The 12791-nt window shown below is 35.6% G+C and overlaps 1 protein-coding gene across 5 annotated transcripts in view; it reads right to left on the reverse strand.

The window, feature by feature from the left end:
* JAK2 (Janus kinase 2) overlaps window positions 1-12791 on the reverse strand; it is a 257421-nt gene that overhangs the window by 67504 nt on the left and 177126 nt on the right. For all 5 annotated transcript variants that reach the window (XM_081238459.1, XM_081238457.1, XM_081238458.1 and 2 more), the window contains one exon: window positions 433-556. In XM_081238459.1, the coding sequence (XP_081094585.1) occupies window positions 433-556 (124 nt within the window). The remainder of the gene's footprint in view (window positions 1-432; window positions 557-12791) is intronic.

The raw sequence follows: 12791 nt of genomic DNA on the forward strand, positions 1-12791 counted from the left end.
GGTTGTAAATAATCACTGGCAAAATCTTATCTTTCCTTCACTTCAACTTAAAAAAAAGTTATTAAAAAGAAAAAATGTGAGATTACATATTATTGAACAAAACATCAAATTTCCTGGGAAAATATCAATATTCCAAACATTTAGGATTTTGCTAGTAAAGGCCATTCTTGCCCTGTTCAAAATTTAATTATTATCTTAAGTGGTAAAGTAGCATCTCACCAAGACAGCTTTATTCTCAGAGCATTCTAGTTAAAGAACATGTATGAACACTTTCTCTAGTGGGGAAAGAGAGTCTTAATTGAAGAAAATTAGATGCTAATTGGTTCTGGTCTCCAATATTAAAGACCTTGCAATTAAAAAATATGGTTGATAATTTCTCCCACTTTGCCCTTTTACTATTAAGTTAATTAGTCACTTTACTGGAGAAAGTACCTGACTCTGTAGAGTACATTGTGCCTGGTTGATTCATCTATATGGAAGACGTGGTTGGGTGGATACCAGATCCTTTCTGTTTCATTCATTAAAGCAAACATACTATGATACACAGGTGTGATTCCTAGGAAGGAAGCAGAAAAAAAAATTATTAGATAGTGAAGTACATTTACATAGCATCTATAATCTGCAATGGGTCTGAAGTAACAACATTTAAAATCAGCACAAAATGCAGCAGCAGTCAAAATCTTCTCGTTCAACACGACTTACAACTGAATTCTTAATTAAATATATTTTTCCCCTATATTTTAAAATTTGATTGCTAGGATTCTTTCAAGCACATTATAAAATATATTTTATCTAGTTTTTTAGTTGTCCTGTACAGTAAGGTTGATACAAAGTTACGTGTGTTTTAAATAATAATGAGGGTACCAAATAACTAAAATACTTAGGAGTCATCAGATGCTTTAAAGAGAACAATGAATCAGTTTTATTTTTATTTATTTTTTATTTTATTTTATTTTTTTTTGCGGTACACGGGCCTCTCACTGTTTTGGCCTCTCCCATTGCGGAGCACAGGCTCCGGACGAGCAGGCTCAGCGGCCACGGCTCACGGGCCCAGCCGCTCCGCGGCATGTGGGATCTTCCCGGACCGGGGCACGAACCCGTGTCCCCTGCATCGGCAGGCGGACTCTCAACCACTGCGCCACCAGGGAAGCCCCAGTTTTATTTTTAAATGTCAAGTTTTACACAATTTACTAGTCATTATATCCTCTGCACTATTTAAACTTACAATGAAAAACTTTAAACATCAACTTAAAATACAAGAATTGTTTTCAAAGATATTTTAGGAGGTACATTAACAAAAGGCTGAAGGACAGTGGACTTTTAAAAAAACATACAGAACACCTAAGTCACACAATTAAATAACGCATATTATTTCCAAGCACATACAGAACATTCACACATACATACACCCAAACAAATAAATACCAATCATGTGGAGACTAAAAACAAGTCTCCAAAAATGCCAGAGAATGATCATACATACCATGTTTTCTAATCACACTTCAATTAAATCAGAAATGAATACTAAGAAAAAAATTTTTAATCCTATATATTTGTAAACATAAGCCTCACAGAAAGTATGTTTACTCTAGTGATGTTTTCATTCTTTTCCACTGTAGGCAAAATGACACCAACTTGACACACTGACAATGAAGATTTAAATTTTTTATTTAAGTTATTAACATAACTGTCTACTCATAAATATGTAATAATTGCAATTAGTTATATATAAAAACAGTATTCAGTAACAACTTTGAAACTGTATCCTTGCATCATTTTTGAATTTACAAATACTTCTAAATATCTCACAGGTCATAGGAGAAATTATAACAGAAATTAAAAAGCACTTATAATGAATGATGACCAATACCATGTATTAAATGATGGAATATAACTAAAGTGATGCTCAAGAGGTAAAATTGTAGCTTTTACCTGTTTATATTAGAAAATCACAGATAATGACCTAAATTATCTAACTCAATACATTAGAAAACAACAGACTAATCCCAAAGACAGATGAAAGAAGGACATGATAGAGTAGAAGTTAACAGAGGATAAAGATTCAATAAAGAGAATCAACAAAATAAAATCTGATTATTTGTAATTACTAACAAAATAAATAAGCCTTTATCCAGCCTGATCAAGAAAAAAAAAAGAGGCATAGATAAACATTAAGAATTTTTTAAAGTATAATTACAGGTATACGTTATAAAGACAAAAAGACTGTTAGAATAAATTTTGGCAGTAAATTTGAAAATGTAGACAACTGGACAATTTTTGAAAATCTATATAACTTTAAAAAATGGATTCAAGAATTTTAAAACTTCAAAAGAAAAATACCTATTAAAGAAACAATCTAAGCACTTAAAAAGTTGAGGTCAGGGCTTCCCTGGTGGCGCAGTGGTTGAGAGTCCGCCTGCCGATGCACGGGACATGGGTTCGTGCCCCGGTCTGGGAAGATCCCACATGCCGCGGAGCGGCTAGGCCCGTGAGCCATGGCCACTGAGCCTGCGCGTCCGGAGCCTGTGCTCCACAATGGGAGAGGCCACAACAGTGAGAGGCCTGTGTACCACAAAAAAAAAAAAAAAAAAAAAGTTGAGGAGAAGAAAGGAGGAAGAAGGGGAAAAAAAGGAAGAATGACAAAGAAGAAAGGGAAAACCACCAGCAGACTCAGATGAAATTTATACGTGAGTTCAACTAAATATGAAGACAATTCCAATCTTAAGTATACTATTAGAGAGAACAGAAAAAGAGAACAGAAAAACTGACACACATTTTGTGACTTCAGTTTGAGCATGATACCAAAACCAGATAAAGACATCATAAAAGGACAGATATCACTTACAAAAATAGATTCAAAAATCCTAAAATAAATATTTGCAAACCAAATCCAGCAATGTTTCTTAGAAAAAAATTATGACAAAGTTCATTTATCCTAAGAATGCAGAGATGGACAAATTAGGAAAATCTATTAATATAATTCATCACGATAACATAGTAGAAAAAAGTCTGAAGTAAAATGACAAAATGATACATCTGAAAAGTTGGGTGGTGAGCACACTGATATGTATTTTATCTTTCTACACAAAGAATTACTTGAAATATTTTAAAATTAAAAAATCAGGATTAAAAAGGCAAAACAGAAAAATAAAAAGTGAAAATGGCAAAAAATGGAAATAAGTTATTCACAGTAGAGCAAATCCACATGACTAATAAACATGGGAAAGGATGGTAATACTTAGTAATGAAGAAAATGCAAATTTAAATTAATATCACTTTATCCCCATTCAACTAGCAAAAATAGTAAGAGGGGTAGCACCTAGTGCTGACTGAATTGCAGTGAAAAGGGAGCTATGACATAATTGCTAGAAATGTAAACTACTGCAGCTTCTGAGAAAGGAGTACCTATACAATTTTGAGAAATCAATGTCAGTAAAAATTTAAAATATCCTTTTAACCCAGCAATCTCTTCTATGTACTCCTAAAAATGTAGTATAGTAGTAAGAAAATAGAAAGAAATAAAATATAAATTTGAGAGCAGAAGATATGAAAAAATTGTGGTGGTATAATCTATGCTGTGGACCATTATGAAATTCAATAAAAAGAATAAGTTAGTACAAAAGCAGTTGGCTTAATTAGATTTTTCACAACGTATATTTTCATGAGAAAAGCAAGAAGCACACAAGGGTATGTAATATGATTCCATTTTATAAAATAATATATAATCTCAAAATCCCAATGACTGTGGGTATGGGAGGGAGGGGGATTGTGTGTCCCTATATGATTATATGATTATGGAGAAAATTCTGGAAGGATATACGAGAGATTATTGTCTTAGTTGCCAGGATGGGACTAAGGGAAAAGGAAGGTAAAAGTACAGTGGAGAAGAAACTTCTTTTTTTAAAAAGAATTCATTAAGTAAAAGCAGGAAGCTTCATGTCAAAAAGAAAGGAATGGGAAAGGGAAAAAAAGAAAAAAGACACTAATGAATACCAAGATAAGGGTTTACCATGTATATCATCTTGAAACTGTAGAGAATAATGGCTTGTTATTCTCTAAACTTTAAAATAACCATAAGATGACGGGAAATAATACCATTCAAATAATTTGAGAAATAATTATTTTGCCTGAGTATTATCTCGATCTAGGCTAATTATGCATCGAAAAAATATTTTAAACTTGAAATTTTGAAGAACATTATCTAATCAATCAAAAGTTAGCATTATAATCCCATGTCTGTGTGCCTTGCACATACTACTTCTTTTATCTAGAAGGTACAAGGTACTATCTCTCCTCTATGCACAAAATGGGTCACATTGCCAGTGTTTCAGGTATATACATGAGAGACACAGTGGGAGATGAAACTGCCCAGGAAGGGACCACAAAAGACCGGATATGAGATTGCCTTGGGAAAAAAAAAAAAAACTACTGAAAAGAGAACCTTAGCAAAAAAGTAGCACTCAGTTTAAATGTAATCATGCAAATAAAACTGTATATGGAACCATTATTCTTAGCATATGATGATAAGGATATTTTCTGAACAAGATGATGGCATGATTTTCAAACAATAGCATAATTACATAAAGCCGGAAAAGTGAACTCATACTGATGAATCATAAGGATTTCTTAAAATGATGAAAAATGATTTCTTAATGTAAGTAAGACTCCATACCTTAATGACAGGTATCAAGATAGGAAAATAAATGTACCCATATACATTGGCACAAAAGGGTCAGAACAAGGAGACACACACCAAAAGAAAAATAGTTACGTCACCCTTCAAACAAAAGCAGAAGACAGGGCTTCCCTGGTGGCACAGTGGTTGAGAGTCCGCCTGCCGATGCAGGGGACACGGGTTCATGACCCGGTCCGGGAGGATCCCGCATGCCGCAGAGTGGCTGGGCCCGTGAGCCATGGCTGCTGAGCCTGCACGTCCGGAGCCTGTGCTCCGCAACGGGAGAGGCCACAACAGTGAGAGGCCATGTACAGCAAAAAAAAAAAAAAAAAAAGCAGAAGACAGTGCTTATAGTCATGTTTAGTCACACTACCTTATTCCAAAATGGCAATTATATATTAATACTTATTTCATGTTTTTCTTACTAGTTCATGTTAATTGGACTGTCCTAGGAAGGAAGAAAAGGCAGTGATACTGTGTTTGAGATATACATTATTTTGAATAGATTGGACCTCAAAGAAACCTCAAAGTCATTTTTAACTCCCTTTCTTTCCCTACACACCAAGTCCAAATTATTCTTATTTTTATTTATTAATAAAATAATATTAATTAGTTCAAAATGTTTCTTCTTTTCCAAGCCATTACCAGAATTGTGATTTAATTCTGTATCATTCTAGACCAAGAATAGTCATCATTCCACTAATATTAACAGAGTCCCTATTCTATAATATGCACAAGATAGGTATGGAAAACACAAAAATGAAAATAGTGCCTAACTCTAAGGATCTCACAATGTAGTAGATGACACAGAGAAGCCATTAGAGAATTACAATTCAAGAAATTAAGTGTAACAACAGTAAAGACAACAAGAAAACACAAAAGTACAAAGAGGTGACAAACATTCTTTGCTTGACCAAATTTTAGTCAGGCTCCTCTGAACCCTCTCCCTAACAAGTCCCAACCATGTATTTCCTTGTAGAATTCAGTTTAAGCAGGAATCCTGCTTAAGTCCTTTCAGCAAGATTTCGCCACCTTTGATATCTGATCAAATTCTTCACCCCTACCATCCCCCAGGTGGTAGATGATCACCTTGGCCTGCTCAGCAAGAATCCTCTGTTAGGCTGGTTCAGCCAAAAATATTCCCAGACTTTATGTCTCCTCTAGTAATGTTCCATTCACCAATGCCCCCACCCTAGTTGCTCCTTGGCTATAAATTCCCACTCATTCAGACTGTATCTAGAATTAAGCCCACTTCTCTACTGGAGTAGCTTCCCCTACTACAATAGTTGTTTAAATAAAGTCCATCTTTATCACTTTAACTTTTGTTTGGCTCTGGTTTCCTTTAACAGAGGTAAAAAATTTATCAAGAGGTTCAAGAGGAGTAAAGATAAACAAGAGCTGAAGGAATTTGTCACCAGCAGATCTGCAATACAAGAAATATTAAAAGGAGTTCTTTAGACTGAAGGAAAATGATGACAGATGAAAGCATGGAACTGTAGGAAAAATGAAGAACATGGGAAAAGGTAAAGATAAAAGAACAATGACTATTTAAAGTAATAATAATATAAGTGCCCTGTGTGTTTATGTTGTACACAAAAGTAAAGTATACTATATCAATAGCACCAAATGTGAAAAGAAGTAAATGGAGTTAAACTGTTATAAAGTTCTTGAATTGTTTGAAAAATAACATACTAGTTTAAGACTGTAATAAGCCAAAAATGTACATTATAATATCTAGGGTAGCCACCAAAAGAAAAATACCAAAACTAGTACAAAAAATCCAATAGAAGAGATGAAGTAAAGAAAGGGGAAAAAAAGAAAAATACTTGATCAACCTAAAAAAGGTAGAAAAGGAAAACAAAATGAAGACAGATAAACAGAAAACAAGATAATAAATTTAAACACAAATATATCAGTAATTATATTACTGATTATATTACACAAATGTAAATGAGCCAATTAAAATGCATATTCTATCAGTCTGGATTATAAAAAAAAACTTTGTGTTATTTACAAGAGACATACTTTAAATGTGAGATACAGATAGGCTGAAGCTAAAAAGTAAGAAAATGATACACGATGCAAACACAACCAAAAGAAACCTGATGAGTCAACATTAGCATCAGATGAAATAAACGTTAGGAAGAAGCATTAGTTGCGAAAAAAAGGAACACTTCACAGTGATAAAAGGGTCAGTTCAACAGGAAGACATAATAATATTAAATGTGTGTACAGCTAATAACGTGGCTACAAAATACATGAAGCAAAAAAACATAGAACCAGAAGGAGAAACACATTCAAAATCTCTCAGAAAGTGGGAAAAGACAAAAAAATCAAAATAAAAGGACATAAAATTTAAAAACTAACCAATTCAAATTTAGTTTACATTTAGAGAACACTACACCTAGCAAGTGCAGAATATACACCATTTTCAAATGCATGTGAAATATTAAACAAGACAGTTGATAATCTAAGTAACAATGAAAGTCTCAAAAAATTTCAAAGGACTGAAATTATACAGAGTATACACTATGACCATAGAAAATTAAACAAAGAAAAAAATCAGTAACAGATGGATAATTTTAAAATCCCCAAAAGGAATCAGAATCTAGATCTCCTATATTACCTAAAACGTCCAGTTTTTAACAAAGAGATTATGAGAAATGCAAAGAAACAGGAAAGTGTAATCCTTGGGCAAGAAAAAAGGAAGGCAACAAACACTGCCTGTGAGAAGACCCAGATGTGAGATTTAACAAAATCTTCAAAGCAGTCACTATAAATATGTTCAAAGAACTAGAATAAACCATGATTACAGAAATAAAGGAAGAGTGACATTAGTGAAAATGGAGTATCCCTATACAGCAACAAGAAAAACTGAGTAAAAACTGTCAGAATCAACTTCATGAGAACTCTGGAAAACAGTCAAAGATATGCAACAACCAAGCAATTGTTGAGTTAGGAAAAAGGCAATTTTAAAATGGTAGGAAAAATTGGCAGCATTTCTACTTTTCTCTCTGCTCATGAAGAGCTTAGAGATGGCAGCTGGTATTCCCAATGTGAAACTCTGGTTCATGGCTCTGGAGTGAAGAGAGCCAACCTTAATCTCAAGGAACTGATTTTTGTCTCTTTTGACCTGACTGGAAACTGACAGAAGAATTGTTGCAAGCACATACTTATGTTTCACCAAATTTGGAACTTTCTCGGAGCAAAAAAGCAGCTTCATAGAGGTAATTCCTCCAAAATGTTGTAAGGCAAATGACCAATGTGCTGCCACCTGGGGCAAAAGTTCTAAAGTTGAGGCCAAAAACAGACATGCTGAAAGCTAAAGAGAAAATGATGGGGAGAAAGTTTCTTTGGGGAATTAAAGCATTAAAAAAAAAAAAAAAGAAAAAGGGGCTTCCCTGGTGGGGCAGTGGTTGAGAGTCCACCTGCCGATGCAGGGGACACGGGTTCATGTCCTGGTCCGGGAAGATCCCTCATGCTGCAGAGCGGCTGGGCCTGTGAGCCATGGCCACTGAGCCTGCACGTCCGGAGCCTGTGCTCCGCAACGGGAGAGGCCACAACAGCGAGAGGCTGTGTACCGCAAAAAAAAAAAAAAAAAAAAAAAAGCATTGAAAAGTACCTCTATATACTGGAGAATAGGAAAGCCATATTCATGCCCAAGGAAGGACACTTAAGAGAAGACCCTTAAAGCTTTCGCCTCAGGCTGATCTTCAGTCTCAGCACAAGCAGAAAGAAAAGGCTAAGGCAAAGTTGTAAACGGACTGGATAAACACTGAAGGAATGATCAAACAGAGAGCCAATCTGCAAAGACTGGGAGAGTTTTTGGTCCTCATTTCTTTTGTTTTGGTTCTCAGATTTCAAAGAAATCTCTGATAATAAAACCTGACCACAAGCTAAAGGAACAGAGACTACTACACATGACAAAGAATACAGACTTTATATAGTTTCAAAAAGTCAGTAAACAAACAACTACCACCTAAAGCAAGCAACAAAAAACACAGAAGAGAGAAGACTCAAATTTCCAGTTACTACATTATAGATTTGAAAGATCCAACTTGTTGAATATTCAATCAAAAATTATGAAGCAAGCAAAGAAAGAGGAAAGAATTCCCATACACAGAAGAAATTAAGAGAAACTACCTTGAGGAACAGAGACGTAGGTTTTACTAGAAAATGATTTTAATTTGCTGCCTTCAATGTGCTCAAAAGAGCTAAAGGAAACCATGGACAAAGAACTGAAGGAAACCAGGAGAAGGATGTAATCAACTAAGACATGAACAGTATAAAAAGAGAAAATCTGGAGCAAAGAACTACAATAACTGAAACTGAAAATTCACTAGAGGGTTTCAAAAGCATGTTTAGACAGAAGAATCAGCTAACTGATTCTGATTCAAGTCAATTGAAATTACCTACTCTGAAGAGCAGGGGGGAAAAAGGAAAAGGAAAGGAAAAAAAATGGAGAAAACTAACACACCTGTAGGATACCTTCAAGTGTATCAACATATACATTATGGGAGTTCCACAGGGAGAGAAAGTAGAGAAAAGGACAGAAAGAATATTTGAAGAAATAATGGCTCCAAACTCCCCAAATTTGATGAGAACCACAAATCCCACAAATCTAAGAAGCTCAGTGAGTTCTAAGATGATAAATGCAACGTGATGCACACTGAGACACATTAAAATTAAACTACCGAAAGCCAAAGATAAAGAGAATCTGGAAAACAGCAAGAGACAAATGATTCATTACATACAAGGAATCCTCAGTTAGGCAGTCTCAGTAAGACTCACAGCCAATTTCTCATCAGAAACCACTGAGGTCATGAGGAAATTGGATGATATAATTAAAGGGCTCAAAGAGAAAACTGTCAAACAACACTTTTACATCTGGCAAAATAATCCTTTAAAGATGAAGTAGAGGGCCTCCCTGGTGGCGCAGTGGTTGAGAGTCCGCCTGCCGATGCAGGGGATACGGGTTCGTGCCCCGGTCTGGGAGGATCCCATATGCCGCGGAGCGGCTGGGCCCGTGAGCCATGGCTGCTGAGCCTGCGCATCCGGAGCCTGTGCTCCACAAAGGGAGAGGCCACAGCAGTGAGAGGCCCGCGTACCGCAAAAAAAAAAAAAAAAAAAAAAGATGAAGTAGAAATTAAGACATTCTCAGATAAACAAAAGCTGAGGGAGTTCACTGCTAATAGACCTGCCCCACGAGAAGTGCTAAAAAGTATTCTTCAGGTGGAAATGATAACATATCAGACAGTAACTCAAAGCCATGAGAAAAAAATTTTAAACTGTTATGAAGATAACTATATATAAATACAGAAGCCAATATTACTGTAATTTTTAAGTTATAATTCCTCTTTTAACCCTTCATGCTCTAAAATAAAAATGCATAAACCAATAATTACAAATCTACGTTAACGGGCGTGTAATATATAAAGATGTAATTTGTAAAACAAAAACAAAAAGGAGGCGGGACACAGGTGTATGTGAGCAGTTTTTGCATACTACTGAAGCTAAGGTGGTATTAATTAAAAACAGATGGTCATACTTGAAGAGATTAATTAAAATCCTTAGGGTAACCCCTAAGAAAATAACTAAAAAATACACAGAAAGGAAAATGAGAAAGGAATCAAAATGTATAATAAAAAAATTAAACACAAAGGAAAGTAATAATGGAGGAACCAAGGAATAAAAAACATCTGAGACATATAAAAAACAGAGCAAAATGGCAGAAACTAGCTTTCATTACCAGGAATTACTACAAACATAAATGAATAAAACCATCCAATTAAAGGCAGAGATTGGTAGAATGGGTTTAAAAAAAGAAAATGACCCAACTATATGCTGTCCACCAGAGACTCATTTTAAATCTAAAGACATTTTAAGTTGAAAGGGAAAGCACAGAAAAAGATAACCCATGCAAAGAGCAGGCAAAAGAATGCCGGGATGGCTATACTAATATCAGGCAAAATAGATTTTAAGTCAAGAACTGTTAAAAAAGACAAAGAAGAGCATTATCTATTGATCAAAGTCTCAATCCTTCAAGAAGATACAGCAGTTATAAACATATACATATCTAACAAATGAGCCCCAAAATATATGGACTAAAAACTGAAAACTGAAAGGAGAAACAGTTCAACAATAACAGTTGGAGAGTTCAATACCCCATTCCGAATAAAGGACAGAAAAACTATACAAAAATAGAGGATTTATATTACTATAAATCAACTAGATGTAACAGACATATTCACAACACGACCACAAAATAGCAAAACATACATTTTTTTCTCAAATATACATGGAATATTCCCCAGGGTAGGCCATATGTTAAGTCACAAAAAAAAATCTCAACACATTTAAAAAGAATTAAATCATCCAAAATATCTTCTCTGATCACAATGGAATGAGGGTAGAAATCATAACAGAAGGAAAACTGGAAAATTCACAAATATGTGGAAATTAAGTAACACACCCTGAAGAAACCATGGATCAAAGAAATTGAAAAAAGCAATGAGACTGAAAACAAAAACACAACACATCAAAACTTCTGGGATGCAGCAAAACCAGAGGATAGAGGGAAAATTATAGCTATAAGCACCTACATTACAAAAGAATCGGGGGGACCTTCAAGATGGTGGAGGACTAAGACGTGAGATCACCTTCCTCCCCAGAAGTACATCAAACATACACCTACATGTGGAACAACTCCTACAGAACACCTACTGAAGGCTGGCAGAAGACCTCAGACTTCCCAAAAGGGTCTTGGTGCCCCAGCCTGGTGTCAGGCCTGAGCCTCTGAGATTGAAGAGCTGAGATAAGGACATAGGACCACCAGAGACCTCCCAGCCGCAAGTAATATCAATTGGCAAGAGCTCTCCCAGAGATCTCTGTCTCAATGCTAAGACCCAGCTCCACCCAACAACCAGCAAGCTCCAGTGCTCGATGCCCCATGCCAAACAACTAGCAAGACAGGAACACAACCCCACTCATTAGCAGAGAGGCTGCCTAAAATCATAATAAGTTCACAGACACCCCAAAACACACCACCAGACACAGCTCTGCCCACCAGAAAGACTAGGTCCAGCCCCACCCACCAGAACACAGGTACCAGTCCCATCACCGGGAAGCCTATACAAGCCACTGAACCAACCTTACCCACTGGGGGCAGACACCAAAAACAACGGGAACTATGAACATGCAGCCTGCAAAAAGGAGACCACAAACACAGTAAATTATGCAGCAGATGAAGCAGAAAGGTAAAAACCCACCAGACCAAACAAAACAGATAATAAGCACTCTACCTCAAAAAGAATTCAGAGTAATGACAGTAAAGATGATCCAAAGTCTTGGAAATAGAATGGAGAAAATACAAGAAACGTTTAACAAGGACCTAGAAAAACTAAAGAGAAAGCAGAGAATGATGAACAACACAATAAATGAAATTAAAAATTCTCTAGAAGGAATCAATAGCAGAATAACTGAGGCAGAAGAACGGATAACTAACCTGGAAGATAAAATAGTGGAAATAACTAATGCACAGCAGAATAAAGAAAAAAGAATGAAAATAATTGAGCACAGTCTCAGAGACCTCTGGGATGACATTAAACACACCAAAATTTGAATTATAGGGGTCCAAGAAGAAGAAGAGAAAAATAAAGGGACTGAGAAAATATTTGAAGAGATTATAGTTGAAAACTTACCTAATATGGGAAAGGAAATAGTCAACCAAGTCCAGGAAGCACAGAGAGACCCATACAGGACAAATCCAAGGAGAAACACGCCAAGACACATATTAATCAAACTATCAAACATAAAATACAAAGAAAAAAATATTAAAAGCAGTGAGGGAAAAACAACAAATAACATACAAGGGAATCCCACTAAGGTTAACAGCTGATCTTTCAGCAGAAACCCTGCAAGCCAGAAGGGAATGGCAGAACATATTTAAAGTGATAACAGGGAAAAACCTACAACCAAGATTACACTAACTAGCAAGAATCTCATTCAGATTTGACAGAGAAATAAAAACCTTTACAGACAGGCAAAAGCTAAGAGAATTCAGCACCACCAAACCAGCTTTACAACAAATGCTAAAGGAACTTCTCTAGGCAGGAAA

The sequence above is a fragment of the Mesoplodon bidens genome (assembly GCF_964165515.1).
Source record: "Mesoplodon bidens genome assembly, chromosome: 6".
Taxonomy (NCBI): domain Eukaryota; kingdom Metazoa; phylum Chordata; class Mammalia; order Artiodactyla; family Ziphiidae; genus Mesoplodon; species Mesoplodon bidens.